The sequence below is a fragment of the Tetrahymena thermophila genome (genome assembly GCF_000189635.1).
Source record: "Tetrahymena thermophila SB210 genomic scaffold scf_8254754, whole genome shotgun sequence".
Lineage (NCBI taxonomy): Eukaryota > Ciliophora > Oligohymenophorea > Hymenostomatida > Tetrahymenidae > Tetrahymena > Tetrahymena thermophila.
Window position 1 is genome coordinate 15,581 of NW_002476514.1, and position 17,122 is coordinate 32,702.

Below are 17,122 nucleotides of genomic sequence, written 5' to 3' on the forward strand. Positions count from 1 at the left end.
TTTTTATTTAGAAATAGCTAATTCAATAAATAAATATTCAAATATTCAACTGAGAAGAAAATAAAAAGAAATTTAGATTTTTGAATATTAAAGAAAAAAGTTAATATAAAAATCTATCTCAAAAATTATTTCAACTATTTTTGATAATTATCAAATAGAGTTTTATTAAATTTGTCTTCAATTAAATTAAATAACATCATTATCATTTTTTGTAATTTTTTTTTATTTACAAAAATAAAATTTACTTTCTTAACAAATGGTCCCAGGCATCTATCTATCTATCTATCTATCTATCTATCTATCTATCTTTTATTTACCAAATATTTAACAGATAGTTGATTAGTGAAATAATTTATTTGAAAATAAAAATTCAATCAAACAAAATATAATTCTACAAACAAATAAAAGAAATAATTTTATTTGATTTAAAAAAAGAAACAGATAAGTATATTTATTTATTTATTGAGACATATATTAAAATTAAAAAGAATATTTTATTATTTAAACATAAAAAACATGAAAGTTGAAATTTTAATTAATTTTACAAAATGTTTTTTTTGTTATGAAAATATGAAAGTAAATAAATAAATTAATAAATTAAAGACAAAATTCTTTGAATATGCATAAAAATTAGATAATTATTTTAGTATTTAACCGTTTTTTATGAATAAATAATAAAATAAATTTATAAAAAAATAAATGAAATTATTTATTTATTGATTTACTCATTCTTATAATTATTTGTATAACTAACTAACTATGTAAATATGTGTTACTGGGTAGATTACATATTTGTAGGCTAATTACTGCTGTATAAAGAAACATAAATAAATAAGTAAAAAATTATTAACAAGATTTATATCTTTCTTTCTTTTGTTCTTTCCTTCTTTCTTTATTTTTGAGAGATAAATGGAAGGAAGGAAGGACGGATAGATAGATAGATATTTAATTTGATATTTATTTAATAATTTATCAATTGTTGATTTTAGCAAAACGTTCAGATTCTTAGTATTTTTTAATATTGGGGATGCTTTCGAAGTTTTAAAGTAAGGGGTCGATTTGAGCAGCAAATTCGGCGTAGGCTTCAGGAGCTTTCTTTTTTAAGTTGAAGAAAAAGACGTAAGCATAGATATCGGCAATAGTGAGTTCACTGCAGAATTTATTTTGGGATCCAAGGTAGGTTTAAACAAGCCTGGCTTTGGGGAGGACGTCGTTTTGGATGGCATTTTATTTCTCTTCAGCATTTTCCTTCATAATTGCTCCAAAAAGTTTGCCAAGTATTTCTTAACAGACATATCTAACGTGACCGACTCTGTATTTATCCTTACCTTCACCTAGAAGTTTCTATTGGTTGGTTACTTCGATGACATAATTTACAACGTTCTGGCTTTCAGTAATTTTGAAGTCGCCATGAATAATATAAGGAAGGTTAGGATAATCAAAACCCAAAGTTTGTTTATCTTTTTCGAACCAGTCAGCACGATTTTACATGGTGTATAATCTGTCTTCATATGGAATGCCAGCTAATTCTAAGACGTATCTGGCAGGTTGACCTTATAAGTGTACAGCCCAATAACCTAATACAATCTTTTCATTAATACAGTCTTTATCCTTAACAGCGGAAGAACCAGAGCAGCCCATTCACTTTATTTATTTATTTACTTGCTACTTGCTTTTATTTTTAAATGATAAAAATTTAATTGTTTGATCTTTAATTAATTTGATAGATTCTTTATTTCTGAAAACAAACATAGATAGATAGATAGTTAGTTAGTATGAATCAAATCAATCAATCAATCAAAACAAACAAGAAAGGAAAAATAATTGTTCGTAGATAAATAAAAAATAAGTAAATAAATAAAATTAAGGCTATAACTTATTTATTGACTTAAGTATGTTGAAAAAATTGTCAAAATCAGATTTTCTTCTACGAAAAAATTAAGAAAATAAAACGCTTAATTAATCATTTAAAAACAAAAAAAAATTATTTATTTAATTCAGAAGGTGATTAATAACCTCAGTTTTTAAAAAATTAGTTGGTAAATCATTTATTTTTTGTATGATTTTTTAAAATTTTCATTTATTTTAGTGAAATAAAATAAATCTATCTGTTCTGGCTGGTTGAAGATTTCTTAAATTTTTCAGAAATCACTAAAAACACTTTTTAATTTTTTTCTTACATTAAAAATGTTTATGAAGAGTTTTTCATCTTTTTTATTCTCTTTTCATGTTTTTTTGCATTTAATTTTCTGATTTCTTTTCATTTTTACAGTTAAACATTTTGCAGTAGAAAGAATTCAGCTTAATTTTCTATTTTTCTTAGAAAAAATATCAAAATCATTGATTCAAATTTGTTTTTAGATATTTTTCATATTTTAGTTTATTTTTTTCTTCGTTTTTATGATTTTAATGGATTATTTTTAAAGATTTTCTTTTCAATCATGTCAATTATTATTTTTAAACGTTTTGATGTATTTTAAAATATTTGGTTTATTATTTATAAAATCTAAATGCTACTTACTTACTAACTAACTTAGTATTAGATAAATAGAAGATATTTATTTTGTTTTTAAGTTGAATAAGAGAATGAAATAATTGAAAATGAAATAAATTTCTAAACACACAAAACATGAAAAAAATAAAGTGAATATTAGTTTGATTGTTTGTTTGTTTGTTTGTTTATTAGTTAGTTTTACATAAATATTTAATCTATCTATCTATCTATTTTCATTATTATTAGAATCTAGTACAACGATCAGACTCGATGTAAGCTTTGATTTCGGGAATACTTCTAAAGGCATCTAAGAAAGCTTTGAATGATTCCTCAAATGGCTTGTAGGAGTCACCACCTAATTGTTAGAAATTATCAATAATGCAGTAAGCATAGATATCAGCCAAAGTTAAAGAGTTGTTGAAGAAATGGGCCTTTTTATTGAGATCTTTTTCTAATAATTTAATCTTAGGCAATATCTTTTCGATTTCTTAAGTTCTTTCTTCGCCTTGTTTCATACTGATGGGCTTGAATGAGCCAATCAAATCGTTGCAGAAAAGGACTATATTTTGAATTTTGAATTTGGTTTTATCTGCTCCCAAAAGATTTGTTTACTTAGTGAGATCAATGATGTAAGCGACTATATTTTAAGATTCTGTCATCTTGACATCTCCATGAATGATGTAAGGTAAATTAGGGAAGTCGAGTCCAAGATTTAACTTATCTTGCTAAAACCACTCATCTTTGTTTGAATATTTTTTGTCCTAATAAGCCTACTTGCCTAATTCAAGTAAGTATCTGATAGGTTGTCCTTTTAAAGGAAGGCCCCAGTATCCCAAAATTAATTCACTCATTTATGATTTACTTATTTACTTACTTACTTTAAAAGTTGATTCCTTTACAAATTAATTAATTAGATTTTATTATTGAAAACTCAACAGATAGATTAATCCTTTCATTCAATTAATTCAATCAATAAGATATTCATTCATTCATCATAACCCTTATTTAATTTTTATCTATCACCAAGTCATAAATAAACCAAATAAACTAATTAATTAATAAATCTTCTTTAATTATGAAACAATTTTTTAAAATATAATTTACGTATTGCCTAAAAAAGATATAAAATCATTTTAGCATGTTTATCTGAATAAACATGAATTCTTTTTTAGCTTTTTAGAAAAACAAACATTGCAAAATTGATTATTTCAGAATTAAAAAAAATTTTACTATGTATTTTAATCAAAAATAAAAATATTTTTTACCAAAAATCAAAAATAAAAATATTTTTTACCAAAAATCAAAAATAATATTTTTTATTGGTTTGTTTTTAATAAGTCTGTATGAAAAAGTTAATTTCATCGTTTCGAATATAATTAGTAATTCATTTATTTGTTAAATAATCTAAAACGTATTTTTATGTTCGCTCTAAATTATAAAAAGTAAATAGACCTAATTTTTTTATTTATTTAACAATTAATTAATCAACAAAAACTAATTAGCAAAAAAATAAATATTATTTAATTATGAATAAATTATTTTAAAATGTGATTTTTTATTGGTTTTATAAGTCTGTCTGATACAATGAATTTCATCATTTCATATATTATAAGTAACTTATTTATTTATCTATCTATTTATATGTTAAGGATATAAATCTAAAACAAATTTTTGTTTTCTTTCTAAATTAAAGAAGTTAGTCAATTGACCTAGTTTTATTTTTTTATTTAATAATGAATAGTAAAGTAATCAACTAACTATCAAATTAATTAATAAATATTCTTTAATTATGTCTAAGTGAAATTCTTTAATTAATATTAAATATTTATTAGCAAAAATAAAAAAGATATTTTAATATTTTTACAGGTTTTTTTATTTTATTAAAGTGAATAAATTATTTTAAAATATAGAATTAAATTATTTTATCTATTTATTTATTTAATTACTTATTGAGTATATTAATCTAAATCAAATTATTTATTTTCACTCTAAGCAAAGTAATTAATATACCTAATTTGGTTTTATAATTATCATTTATTTATAATCAAAGCAAGCAAGGAGTAATCAGGTATATTTATATATCAATAAATATTTTTTAATTATGAAATACTTTTTTTTAAATATAAAAATTTATTCATTGTTTAATAAAAAAAGTAAAAATTATATAAGTATTTCTTTCTTTCTTTCTAATAATTGCTTTTGATTGATTTTCAAAAGTATTCAAATTAATAATTTCTAGATAAAATAATTAACTTATTTATTTATTTATTTATTTTTATATTAATTTATATTTTAGTTATTTTTTTTCTTTTCTAAATTATCTTTTTAATAGGCTAAATTATAATTTAGATTTAAAAATATAGCAATTATTAAGCAAATAAATCAATTAATTAATTATTATAAATCTTCTTTAATATGGAGTCATTAATCTTTAGAAAATATATCTAATTGAATAGCAAAATTTATTTTTATTTAATATGCTTATTAGAGCCAAATTTATAATCAAAATATAAAAATTAACTAATTTATTTATTTAATATTTTAACGGGGGTCAGTATTTTTATCCTATAGATAAAAACATAAGTATATCATGGATAATTACAAAATTGATTTGGATTTGTTTGAAAAGCTTATTTTCCCACCCCTATTAAAAACTTATCCTTAATTGGTAAGATAAATGAATCATTCATTCATTTATAATTGCTAAGATTCACTTTCAGTTTATTTAAAAAAATAATATTGAATTCTTTGATGAGCAATTTTAAAGTAAATTTTATTTTAAAAATTTACAAATTTAAAAAGTTTGTCTGTCTGTCTTAAGCAAAATAAAGGATTATATTTTTATAATTAAAAATATAGTTTTTTGCATAAAATTGTTAAAATTTAATTTTTTTAATTAGATTAAATAATTAAAATAAATTAAATAAATGAATATTAAAATTATTAAATAGCTAAATAAAGGAAAAAAGATCTTAGATCTATTTTTTTATTTTAAAATTAATATTTATATTTAATTGGATTTTGTAATTTAAATACTTTTTATGATAAATCACTTTCTTTGCATATTTATTTTATGTTTTTCTATATAATGAGAGATTGATTGGTGAAATGATAGCTGTAAGCACAAATTAATTTAAGGATTTGAAAATATTTGGCTTATAGTTAGAACTTATTCTTTAGAGCAAAATATTAATTAGAACTTCCGATTAATTAATTAGTGATTATTATTAAGCCATATAATAGAGCAATAAAAAAAATAATAAACCAAAGAAAGATTTAACTTTTCCATTCATTCTTTGTTATTATTAATAATTAAAATACTCGTTGAAAGATTAAAAAGTTAATTATCACTAGCAAGATTGATTGATTCATAGAATTCATAGATAGATAGAAACTATTTTAACGAAGGAAATTTAAGTTAAATTAAGTATTTTTAAAGGAGAATTTTACCAAATTGGTTGGTTTGGATATTACTGTTTATAAATTAATTGCATTTGCGAATTGATGTTTCTAAATGCTGATGATTTTTTAAACTATTCTTTGGATAAAGAATCAGAAAAATTGATTGATCATTATGTTTATTATTATGATAATATCAAGACTCAAAAGAAAAGATAGCCTAAAGTTAAAGAGAATTTTTTGGAGTATTAAAAGCCGCTCATGCAGCAAGCAAAATTTCCATAAAAAAGAGTGAAGTCTTCTAACGCATCTCGCAACGCTTTGTCGAGAAGTTTTGATGAAAATTAAACAACTTTGTATAAAAATAAAAATGATAAAATGTCACTCTTCAATATCGCTGAAGAAAAGGCTTTGCTATCAGAAATGTCTGAAGAAAACTTTGAAATTCAAGGATAAAATCGCAATCATTATCTGCAATAAAATATTGGGCTTCGAAAGGTGAAGAAATTATACCAAAAAAACAACTCTTCTACGAATAACTATCCAAATAGCAATAATTGGTAGTAGTAGTAATAATAATAAGATCAACCAGTTAGTCAATAAAATATACCGAATTTAAAAAGATTGAGTGTTTTTACTACAGTTTAGTCAATTAATTCTAGCACTTTACTCAATCAAACGGGAAATAGCAACGGGTCGCATTAAAAAAAGTTTCCTTCCATAAAGAAACCACCTCCTGAATTAGATAATTTAAGAGATATTTCTTCAACTGATAAGACTGTATCAGTCTCCAAAGGCTTTCGAATAGTCAACAATAAGCCTAACAATATTAATTTTTTGTCTCCGAAAAGTGAAAAACTGTTTGAAATATACACTAACTCAAACAACAATTTTAATACCAAAACACTCAGCACACAATCAGATGTAAAAAGCATGCCTCCAAAAAAGTTAAAATAACAGAAAAATAGCAAGTAATTTTATTTTCAAATTCATAATTAATTAATTATTTTTGAGTTAATTTATAAATATATTTTAATTTGTATTTATTCAAAAAAGTTCGCCTGTGAAAGTAACAACTGAAAGAATAAGCAGGACATCAATGAGCAGACAGAGATAATATTCATTTGCTGAGGAGACAAGTAGTCCTAGCAATAATATAAATTAAAGCAATAAAAAAAAACAAAAAGATAGATGCAGGTCATCATTAGCGTAAATCTTATTATGCTTTTAATATAAATATTTAATTTTATTAAAGTACTTAGCAGACAACTCAAAATGATGAAGAATAAACGAAAAGAAAGAAAAGTTTAACATCAAAGAATGCAGTATATAAATCAATAGACCTCTCATATGATAAATTAAGAGTAAAATTTATAAAAATAAACAAATGTTAAAGTTGTTCATACAGTATTAATAGATATGTAATCGACTCTCCTTGAGAGTAGCCACAATCCCTTAAGACTTCTCAGAGAGAGATGAACTGTTTCTGAAAGATCTTCTAACTGATTTAAGGACATTTAATACTCTCTTTGCTAAATTTTAATATTTTACTGGTATGCACCTGCTTACAGTGGGAAAAATGTATCAAGTTAACAAAAAAAGCATCTATACAGAAAAGAGTCAAGGAGTCTCCTTTTACATTATTTTATATGGAAGAGTCATACTAAAAACAAAGGCTGAAGGAATTTACAAAGAATGTATCATGGGCGACACATTTGGAGAAGATTACATTATCACAAAATAAGAAGATAAAAGGTATTTATTTATTTTATTTATTAATGAGTTTATTTTAAATTACATAAAATTTTCAATTTTAGTAAAATAAAAATATTTTAAAAATAAATTAACCTAAGTTAATTATTTTTTTAGCTTATTTAAAAAATTAATTTAACTAAATTTCATAGTTTTAGAATTTATTTTACATAGAATATTTGTTTGTATTTAATTAATTATTTTTTCATTTGATAATTAATAAAAAGATAAGAAACAGCCAAGGCAACCGACGAAACTTGTATTTTAGAGTTTTATGATAAAGATCTAGAAACTTTAAAGTGTAAGTGTTTAAAAGATCATTTAAGAGATGATTTTACTAAACTCCTTTCTTTAATTAGAAGAGGCTATTTAAGTAAAAAATCCTCTAAGTAAAATGTTGCATTCAAAAATGATATTCCTCAAATGGTTTATTCTTGAAATTAGTATGTGAACAAACGAGCTTAAATAATTAATTAATTACTCAATTTATCAATAAAATGATAACTTAAGATGAATTCGTTAGCTGAAAAAAACTATACACTTTAAATTGAGTAGAAATAAGTAATAATTTAAAATATTTAGAAATCTAAGCTTTAATACTTATTTTATGACTACCTAACTTAACAGTCTTGCTTAATTGCTTAATTTTATTTAACAGAAAAAATATCAATTTAATTAACACAATAAATAAAGCAGATTCTTTGTTTTAAAAATAAAAAAGAATACTTAAGCTTAGTTTTAGATAAATTTAAAATTAATTATATCAATTTCAAAATATGCACTCACACTTTAATTTTCAATAAATGTCCTAAATTTCTCTTTCTCTTACATTCAATAATAAGAATAATTAATATTTAACAAATAATAATTAAAGGTTAACCAAATAAATTTATTAAATAAAATTAAATGTACAAATTTATTAAAAAATATGTTTTACTTCGTTTCAATTTGTCAATTTTATATTTCTCATTCTAACTATTTGCGTTTAATTAATAAATAAATAAATAAATAAATAAATAAATAAATAAATAAGCTTATTGACTAAAATCAATTTTATTTTTTTTAAATAAAACTTCAAAATACAAAAATAAAATTATTGAATCCTATTTTAACATAAATACTAATAAATATATCTTTTTATGCTAAAAAAGTAAATTCCAACACTTAAAATAGTAAAATAAATTATATTATCAAATTTAATTAATGAGTTAACTAATAATCAAAAATTAATAATAAAATAAAGAAAATGCAAAAAATAAATACTTATTTAAATAGACTAGATATAAACTTACTTTATATTTTATTTATTTTTAAGATTCATTGATTGGTAGATAGATAGATCATAGATAAATAGATAGAAAGATACATAGATAAATAAATAATAGATAGATAGATACATAATTATTTATATACGTAGATAGATAAAGAGATGATGAATAGATAGATAAAAGATAGTAGATATATAAATAACACATATACATATATATATAAAGAGATAACTATTATATTTATAGATACGTACTTAAAATAAGCAAAGATAATAGAGTATTTTTATTAATACATTTATAAATTAATTAATTATATCTAATTATTTAGATTTTTATTACTAATTGGAATAATTAATTATCTCTAAATTAAAATTATTTATCAATCAATCAATATTCAATTGAATAGATTTCAAAAAACTAAAAATATTTTATTTTGCAAGCAAATATTTTTTCTATAAATGATAAATTCAATTAAAAAATTGATAATGAATTAATAAATGAATTTGATAGGATATTTAGGAGTTAGGGAGTACTATCTTATGTTTTTAATTTATTACTTACTATTACTAACCTGACTGCTTAACTTTCTTTTAAGTTTTTTTATCAGCAGGAGATAGCATCTCAGGTTCGTTAAATTGGATTCTTTGAGCTAAATATGTTTTTTAGTCAAAAATCTCATATAATATTCATATTTCTTTAGAATTTCTTCATAATTTTTCTTTTTTTAATTTTAAAAGAGAATAACTTGCGAATGGAAATATCTGCTTTTTTTAATGGAGATCTTTTTGTTAAGTTTTTTCTTCGCTTCTTTTGATATTCGCATAATATTGTATTTTTGGTCATTTATTATTTTATTTTTCAAATGTAAAAGTTTATTATTTACTTTCTCAATTCTTTCATTGAAAAAAGAGTCTATTTGAGACTTCCCATCAGCTCTTCCACCTTATACTTTTCATTTCGTCTACTTATCGAAATCTATCTTCACCATTTTCTTTTAATTAAACGAAAAAAATAAAAGCCTAAATAAATAAATAAATTTAATTTTAATAAATTTTCATGCAATAATTTTATGATTATTTGATTGATTGATAGATTAATAGATCAATAGATCAATCCCATTTTTATTTATTTATTTATTTATTTATTTATTTATTTATTTATTTATTTATTTATTTATTTATTTATGATTTTGATATATTTTACTTGATTAGATATTTAATTCATCCAAACTTCTTAGAATTACTTCTACTTGTAAACTTTTCCAATATCTGCCATGTTATTTTGATTAATAATTCTATTTTCAAATTTTTCTTTTGAGATCTTTCTGTTTCAACAGTCCTGTTGTACAATCTGTGAGGTAGTGAGTAAGAAGTCATTTTCTTTATCTCGCTTGTTTTCGTCTTTTTACTTATTTTCATTTAATTGCTATTTTTTAGAACTAATGTAATCTTTTACCTATTAATTATCTATAATATATCAAGTTTGTTAAATCATGTAATTATCATCATAATCTCTAATTATTCTCTAATCATATTAGTTTTTTTTTTTTATAAGCATATTTTATTTAGGTATATGCAGTATTCCCTCGTTAAGATTCACCGACCGGTCAAACGGTGTAGTTTTTTTTTTTTAAATTTGGTTCTTCTTAACTTAAAAATTTTTTTAAAATTTATTCTTATTATATTCTATGTAAACAAAAGATTTTCATATCTTTAGAGTATGCTCTAAACATCATTTTATTTTATTTATTTCTATATTATCTTATAGATTGAGCTTTTTTTCATATACAGCTTGTACTAGTATAAATTCAGGATGGAATGATAATAATTGTTTTATCTGCGCAACTACTACTGTTCCTCCAACTTATGCTATTTATGCTAATGGTGATGATACTTCTTGTGTTGCTTCTTCTGATTCATGCACCGATGCAAAAAGAAATATGGATTTGACTGTTGGTGATTGCACCCTTTGTACTCCTAATACCCCTGCATTGATTGGTGCTACATGTACAGCTTGTACTAGTATAACTTCAGCATGGACTGATGCAAATTGTAATGCTTGTGCAGCAGGTGGCAGTGCAGTTTTTGCGAATACTGCTGGTTCTTCTTGTGTAGCTTCTTCATTTTCAGGCAACCAAACTACCAGAAGTACAAACAAGTGGAATGATACTGACTGTGATTTCTGCAATGGTACTACTGCTAATGCTGCTCAATATGCCTCTGCTGATAGTTCTTTGTGTGTTGCTGCTTCAGCTTCATGCACCACCAGAGGAAGTGCTGCTTGGACCATTGGTGATTGCACCCTTTGTACTCCTAATACCCCTGCATTGATATGTTTTACATGTACAGCTTGTACTAGTATAACTTCAGCATGGACTGATGCAAATTTTAATGCATGTGCAATAATTTCCAAAGCTAAAACTAATTTTGCTAATACTGCTGGTTCTTCTTGTGTAGGTGCTTCATATTCATGCAACCAGACTACCAGAAGTACAAATAAATGGACTGATACTGACTGTGGTATCTGCAATGGTACTACTGCTAATGCTGACCAATATGCCTCTGCTGATGGTTCTAAATGTCAAGTTACAAAGGCTGTTAGTAATGCTAATACTGCTAGTACTTTCAGTAGTTAGATCTTTGTTAGCATTTTATTAGTTTTATCTACTTTTTTAATTTGATTTTTCAAGTTTCAAACAAAAATTTAGAATTTAAAATTTCACTTTTTGATTGTTGGTATATTTTTATTTGTACGTACTAGTTTGATTAAAATATGTGTAAAACTATCATTTTAATATAGATAAGAATTTTAATTTCAAAATAAATGATTTAACAGAAACATATTAAATTTTAAAATAAAAAATTAACTCTTTATTTTGATAATTTTCAGAGTTATAACAAGTATCCTTAAAATTTAGAAATAAACTTATTTGTTAAAAACAATTATCTATTAAAATAAAAATCAATTCTAAATAAAACCAAAAAAAATAACACCATGATTTAATAAAAATATTAGAAAAAATTCAATAAAATAAACAATTTTTATATACCATTAAGTTTAGATAATATTGTATTTATAATCATCTAATAGCTTTTAGCATATTCTCAATACTTCATTAAGCCTTTATAAAAGTTTACTTTTCAAAAAATAGCTAAAATTAAAATTTATAATTATTAAGAAATTAAAAATTCTTTTTAGAATTTAGATTTATTTAATTTATTTCATATTACATGATTTTAAAAGTTATTTAATTTGTAAAAAATTCAAATTTCTTGTTTTGAAAGATTTTTTTTTTTAATTAATTTTTATTTCTTTTTATAAATCCTATTTTAACATAAATACTAATTAATATATATATCTTTTTTATGCTAAAAAAGTAAATTCCAACACTTAAAACAATAAAATAAATTTTTTTATAAAATTTAATGAATGAATTAAATAATATTTAAAAAACAATAATAAAAAAGAAAATGCAAAAAATAATTACTTATTTAAATAGACTTGATATAAACTTACTTTATATTTTATTTATTTTTAAGATTTATTTATTGGTAGATAGATAGATAAATAATATTAGATTTATACATAATTATTTAAATACATAGATAGATATATAGTTGATGAATAGATAGATAAAAGATAGTTAGATATATGAATAATATATATTAAGATTTAATATAATATTTATAGGTACATACTTAAAATAAGCAAACATATAGAGTATTTTTATTAATATATTTATTAGTTAATTAATTAATTAATTATTGATCTAATTTTTAGATTTTTCTTAAAATGAGAAAATTAGTTTAGAAAATATTTTGAAATATAAATGAATTAATTTTATGAGATTTTTTATTAATTTTATTTAATATTAATTAATATATATAATTAGTTTGTTTTGAAAAATCTTTAAATTGAAATCAAAAGTTGGTCAATTTTTATGCATTTCTGATCTTTTTTTATTTGATGAACTCTTTAATTTTCCTAATTCTGTCATATCTATAAGCAGTTATGCTGTTTGCTGGATTAGAAGGGTCAAGCATGCATTCTCTATATTCACTGGCACTTTAGTGCTGCAAGTCAATTAGTTCTTTGAACTCATTTTGCTTCATTTTAAGCATGACCATAGATGTGTTAGACTCAGGGTAGTCATATTGCTCTAAAATTTACATAAAAAAATCTATATTGTCCAATGTTTTGTCATAGGATTTCTTTATTTTAATAAGCCTTTTTTAGCTTTGGAGCATTTCATCATTAATGAGTATTGTTTTTTCTATTTATAATTGGACACCAATTAATTTCTACAATTTATCTTTTAATGTTTTAATTTTTTCATTAAACTAATGAAGTTTATTTTTATTGTTTTTGTCTAATTTCAATTCTTCCAAATGCGATAAATCCATTTCTATAATTTGTCTGATACTTTTATAGAATACACTAAGTACTTGAGGATCATCAAATTTCTTGCCTTCCTTAAAAGTACCATCTATTATTGTTGACAACTCATTGATTACCTAAGGTATTTGCTTTACTTAATTAGCATCTAGTGGTTTTCCCTGGTAGTTTAAGCTTAAAGTTGAATTATGATTTTGATCAATATAACAAATTGATTGGTCATAGCTGTTATTGTTTTAAATTAACTAAGAATTATTTTGATATTAAGGAGTATGAGTAGTTTTTTTGCTGCTACTATGAGGACTCTTTTGATTTCTTTAAGAACTGTGTATAGACATGAATTTTTTTTTATCTCTTTAAGCAGGGGAGAAACTTGATTGTTAATGCTGAGACATCATCTAGCTTTCATTTATGCTATAACCTTCTAAGAATTCTTCTTTTAAAATAAATCTTTTATTTTATTCTATCTAGTTTTTCGTGGAATATGTTTGTTGTATTTATTTTATTTAATTAGGATTTTGATTGTTATTTTTATCTCTATTTCCTAAGCTAGGTAAAATTACACTCTAAAACTAAGGAAAATCTAAAGACTAAAATTTTTTCGAAGCAGGAGAATTCCTTTCAGGAAAGGTAAGACTAGAAGAATCGTTGTAATTTAAGATTTCGTTCACACTTCCAAAGTTAAAATTTGGATTATGAGCAGCAATACCCATCGGAGTGTAATTATTACCAAGTCCATCGCTTTTTACCTGCACTTTATTTAAAAACTGCAGTCTTCTATCTAGTGTGTGCATTAGTTTTTTGCTTAAAGGTGAATCACCTTTAATATTTTGTTAATTCTGAGCATCATAACTTGACATAACACTAGATTCTTTTCTCGTGCTCTTCCTTGGATAAAAAGACTCTTCAAAGACTCTCTATTTTCATTAAAAAAAGATTCAAAATATGTAAATAGCTCAAAAAAACTATTTATTGAGAATTTCTACTTTAAAATTAACTACATAAAATAAGTTTGTTTTTGAAATAAAAAAATGAGTAATTTTTATAATTATAAAGATAAATTAATAGGAAATTGCTTATTAATTTAGAATAAATCATCATTCTTAGAGCAGTTAAAATAAAATCTATTGCGTTAAAATGTTTGCTTTGTGGATTTTAAATAAAAATTGCATTTTAAAACCCAGGAATAACAAAATAAATATTCTAAGCAATTAATTAAATCTTAATCAAATCCTAAAAGTTTTTCTAAATTTTCTATTAAAATTTGTTTGCTATTGATTCATTCCTTTTATAGAGAGTAATTTATAATAGTAAGAGTAACAAAAAAATAATATCACTCTTTTTTACACTTTGTTATTTTTACTATTAACTAATTAACTAACTAAAAGATATTTGTATAAAGAGTTTATCTCTCCTATTTAAACTTTAATTTCTTTTTAAATTCTAATAATAATCTAAATTAAAACTATTTATCAACCAAAATTTAATTGAATTGATTTCAAAAAACTAAAAATATTTTATTTTATTAGCAAATATTTTATCTGGGAATGATAAATTCGATTAAAAAATTGATATTGTATTAATAAATGAATTTTATAGGCTTACATCGATGGGCTATTTAGGAGTTTGGGAATACTATCTGATGTTTTGAATATATTACTATTACTAATCTGATTGTTTGACTTGCTTTTACTTTTGGGTTTTTTTATCTGCAGAAGATAGCATCTCACTTTTATTTAATGGATTTTTGGTTCGTTGAATTGGACTCTTTGAGCTTGGCAAAAAGTGAAAATATGTTTTATAGTCAAAGAATCCCTTGGGCTATTCACATTTCTTTAGAATTTCTTCTTAATTTTGCTTTTTTTAATTTTCGTCTAAAGAGAATTGCTTGCGAAAGGAAATATCTGCTTTTTTTTAATGAAGATCCTTTTATTAAGTTTTTTCTTCGCTTCTTTTGATATTTGCATAATACTACATTTTTTGATCATTTATTATCTTATTTTTCAGATGTAAAAGCTGATTGTTCATTTTCTCAATTCTTTCATTGAAAAAAGAGTTTATTTGAGACTTCCCACCAGCTCCTCCACCTTATGCTTTTTTTGTCGTCTACTAATCGAAATCTATTTTCACCATTTTCTTTTCATTAAACGAAACTAATAAAAACCTAAATAAATAAATCAATTTAATTTTAATTAATTGTGTTGCAATAATTTTATGATTGATAGATCGTTCAATCGATGGATCCCATTTTTATTTATTTAATTATGATTTTGATATTTTACTTGATTTGATATTTAATTCATCCAATCTTCATAGGCTTACTTCGACTCATAAACTTGTCCAATCTCTGCCAAGTTATACTAATTAATATTTCTATTTTCAAAATTTTTCTTTTGAGAGCTTTCTGTTTCTACAGTAGTGTTGTACGATCTGTGAGGTAGCGAGTAAGAAGTCCTTTTCTTTCTCTCGCTGGTTTCATCTTTTTACTTCTTTTCATTTAATTGCTTTTTTTTAGCACTAATGTAATCTTTTATCTATTCATTATCTATAATATATCCACCGTGTTAAATCATGTAATTATCATCATAATCAGACATGCTACTGCTCATAGAAGCCTAACTCTTCTCCTCATAATCGTCATCCGTATTAAGAAAAATCTAATGCTTCTTAAACATTTCTTTGTTTAGTAGGGATAAAACCTAAAAAAATAAATAAATAACAATATCAATAAATCTTTTGTAATTTAATTATCCTTCACATAATACTCCAAATAAGCAAACAAATAAACAAATGAATTAATAATTAATCGCAAAAATATTATTTGTTTGTTATTCAAATTGAAAAATTTAATTAAATTATATGCATAAAAGCAAGCATTAGATAAAATATCATCCATCATAAATTCCTACCTAATTTAATTGAAATTTGCATCTCAATTAAATTAATAGTAACCAACCAACATTTTTATCACATTTTTTCTTAATTAAGAAAAGAAAATAAATAAATACTTGCTAACCACTTCTTTTTATCTTATGAACAAAAATCTTTATCAAAAATAAATAAACAAACAAACAAATAAAAAAAAATATAATAAAGAGACTATGTTTACTTTTCTTTATTTCTTTTTTATTTAAGATAGAAATTTTTTTATAATTAACATTTTTTATTTAGAAATTCATATTTTGTTTTTTATTTCTTTTTTATTTAAAATTCTAATAGAAATATTTTTTTCAAAAATAAAAAATAATTTAAACATTTTATTATAATTCATATTTTGTTCTTAAATTTAAACCAATTTTTATATTTTTTAAATTTACTTATAAAAATTGGTTTAAATTTACTTAAAAAGAATTAAATACCTTAATTTTTAATAATATTTTTCGAGACCTGATTCTGATATATATTTTTCTGCTATTTAACCGACTAGTGTATATATAATCAGAGTAAGCCAAAAGGTGAGCTAGAGTACACTTTTACCTATATATCTGTAGCAAATAAACAAAGAAAGAATGATGTATTAATCAAATTGCTGTAGTAATAAAAAACTGATTTTGTTTGTAATAAATTAGTGGTAAATTTAAAAAATTTTATTAATAATTACTAGGAATATTTTAATTAAAGAATTTTGCAAAACATATATTTACTTATTAACTTTATTTTAACGTATTATCTTAGAGTATGTAATTATTTGTAAAGTTTTTTTCTTACGTTTTTTAAATTGTTTATGTTCATCTCCAATAAAATATCTCTAATCACATAATCACAGTTAAATAGTTAAAGGAAATGGTTGTCAATAGCACAATTATTACAGTAA

At 22.3% G+C, this 17,122-nt stretch overlaps 6 protein-coding genes across 6 annotated transcripts; 2 read left to right on the forward strand and 4 right to left on the reverse strand. All coding sequences in view use genetic code 6, as the record gives it.

Moving 5' to 3' along the window:
- Positions 1 to 972: 972 nt before the first annotated feature.
- Positions 973 to 1,641, reverse strand: TTHERM_00602860 (glutathione S-transferase, amine-terminal domain protein; the record flags this gene model as incomplete). Its single annotated transcript, XM_001010521.1, has 1 exon — positions 973 to 1,641. The coding sequence occupies one exon, from the start codon at positions 1,639 to 1,641 to the stop codon at positions 973 to 975; it is 669 nt and encodes a 222-aa protein (XP_001010521.1).
- A 1,086-nt stretch (positions 1,642 to 2,727) lies between these two features.
- TTHERM_00602870 (glutathione S-transferase, amine-terminal domain protein) lies at positions 2,728 to 3,345 on the reverse strand (the record flags this gene model as incomplete). The annotated part of the gene is made up of 1 exon (XM_001010522.1): positions 2,728 to 3,345. The coding sequence occupies one exon, from the start codon at positions 3,343 to 3,345 to the stop codon at positions 2,728 to 2,730; it is 618 nt and encodes a 205-aa protein (XP_001010522.1).
- Positions 3,346 to 5,998: 2,653 nt separating this feature from the next.
- Positions 5,999 to 8,083, forward strand: TTHERM_00602880 (cyclic nucleotide-binding domain protein; the record flags this gene model as incomplete). Its single annotated transcript, XM_001010523.3, has 5 exons — positions 5,999 to 6,864; positions 6,950 to 7,102; positions 7,149 to 7,257; positions 7,302 to 7,648; positions 7,873 to 8,083. 5 exons carry the CDS (start codon positions 5,999 to 6,001, stop codon positions 8,081 to 8,083), a joined length of 1,686 nt encoding a protein of 561 aa, XP_001010523.2.
- Positions 8,084 to 10,133: 2,050 nt separating this feature from the next.
- TTHERM_00602890 (hypothetical protein) lies at positions 10,134 to 10,289 on the reverse strand (the record flags this gene model as incomplete). Its single annotated transcript, XM_001010524.2, has 1 exon — positions 10,134 to 10,289. One exon carries the CDS (start codon positions 10,287 to 10,289, stop codon positions 10,134 to 10,136), a length of 156 nt encoding a protein of 51 aa, XP_001010524.2.
- Positions 10,290 to 10,485: 196 nt separating this feature from the next.
- On the forward strand, positions 10,486 to 11,593 carry TTHERM_00602900 (cell surface immobilization antigen; the record flags this gene model as incomplete). Its single annotated transcript, XM_001010525.2, has 2 exons — positions 10,486 to 10,490; positions 10,681 to 11,593. The coding sequence occupies 2 exons, from the start codon at positions 10,486 to 10,488 to the stop codon at positions 11,591 to 11,593; spliced, it is 918 nt and encodes a 305-aa protein (XP_001010525.2).
- Positions 11,594 to 12,833: 1,240 nt separating this feature from the next.
- On the reverse strand, positions 12,834 to 15,983 carry TTHERM_00602910 (hypothetical protein; the record flags this gene model as incomplete). The annotated part of the gene is made up of 3 exons (XM_001010526.3): positions 12,834 to 14,225; positions 14,914 to 15,444; positions 15,591 to 15,983. The coding sequence occupies 3 exons, from the start codon at positions 15,981 to 15,983 to the stop codon at positions 12,834 to 12,836; spliced, it is 2,316 nt and encodes a 771-aa protein (XP_001010526.2).
- Positions 15,984 to 17,122: the final 1,139 nt, after the last annotated feature.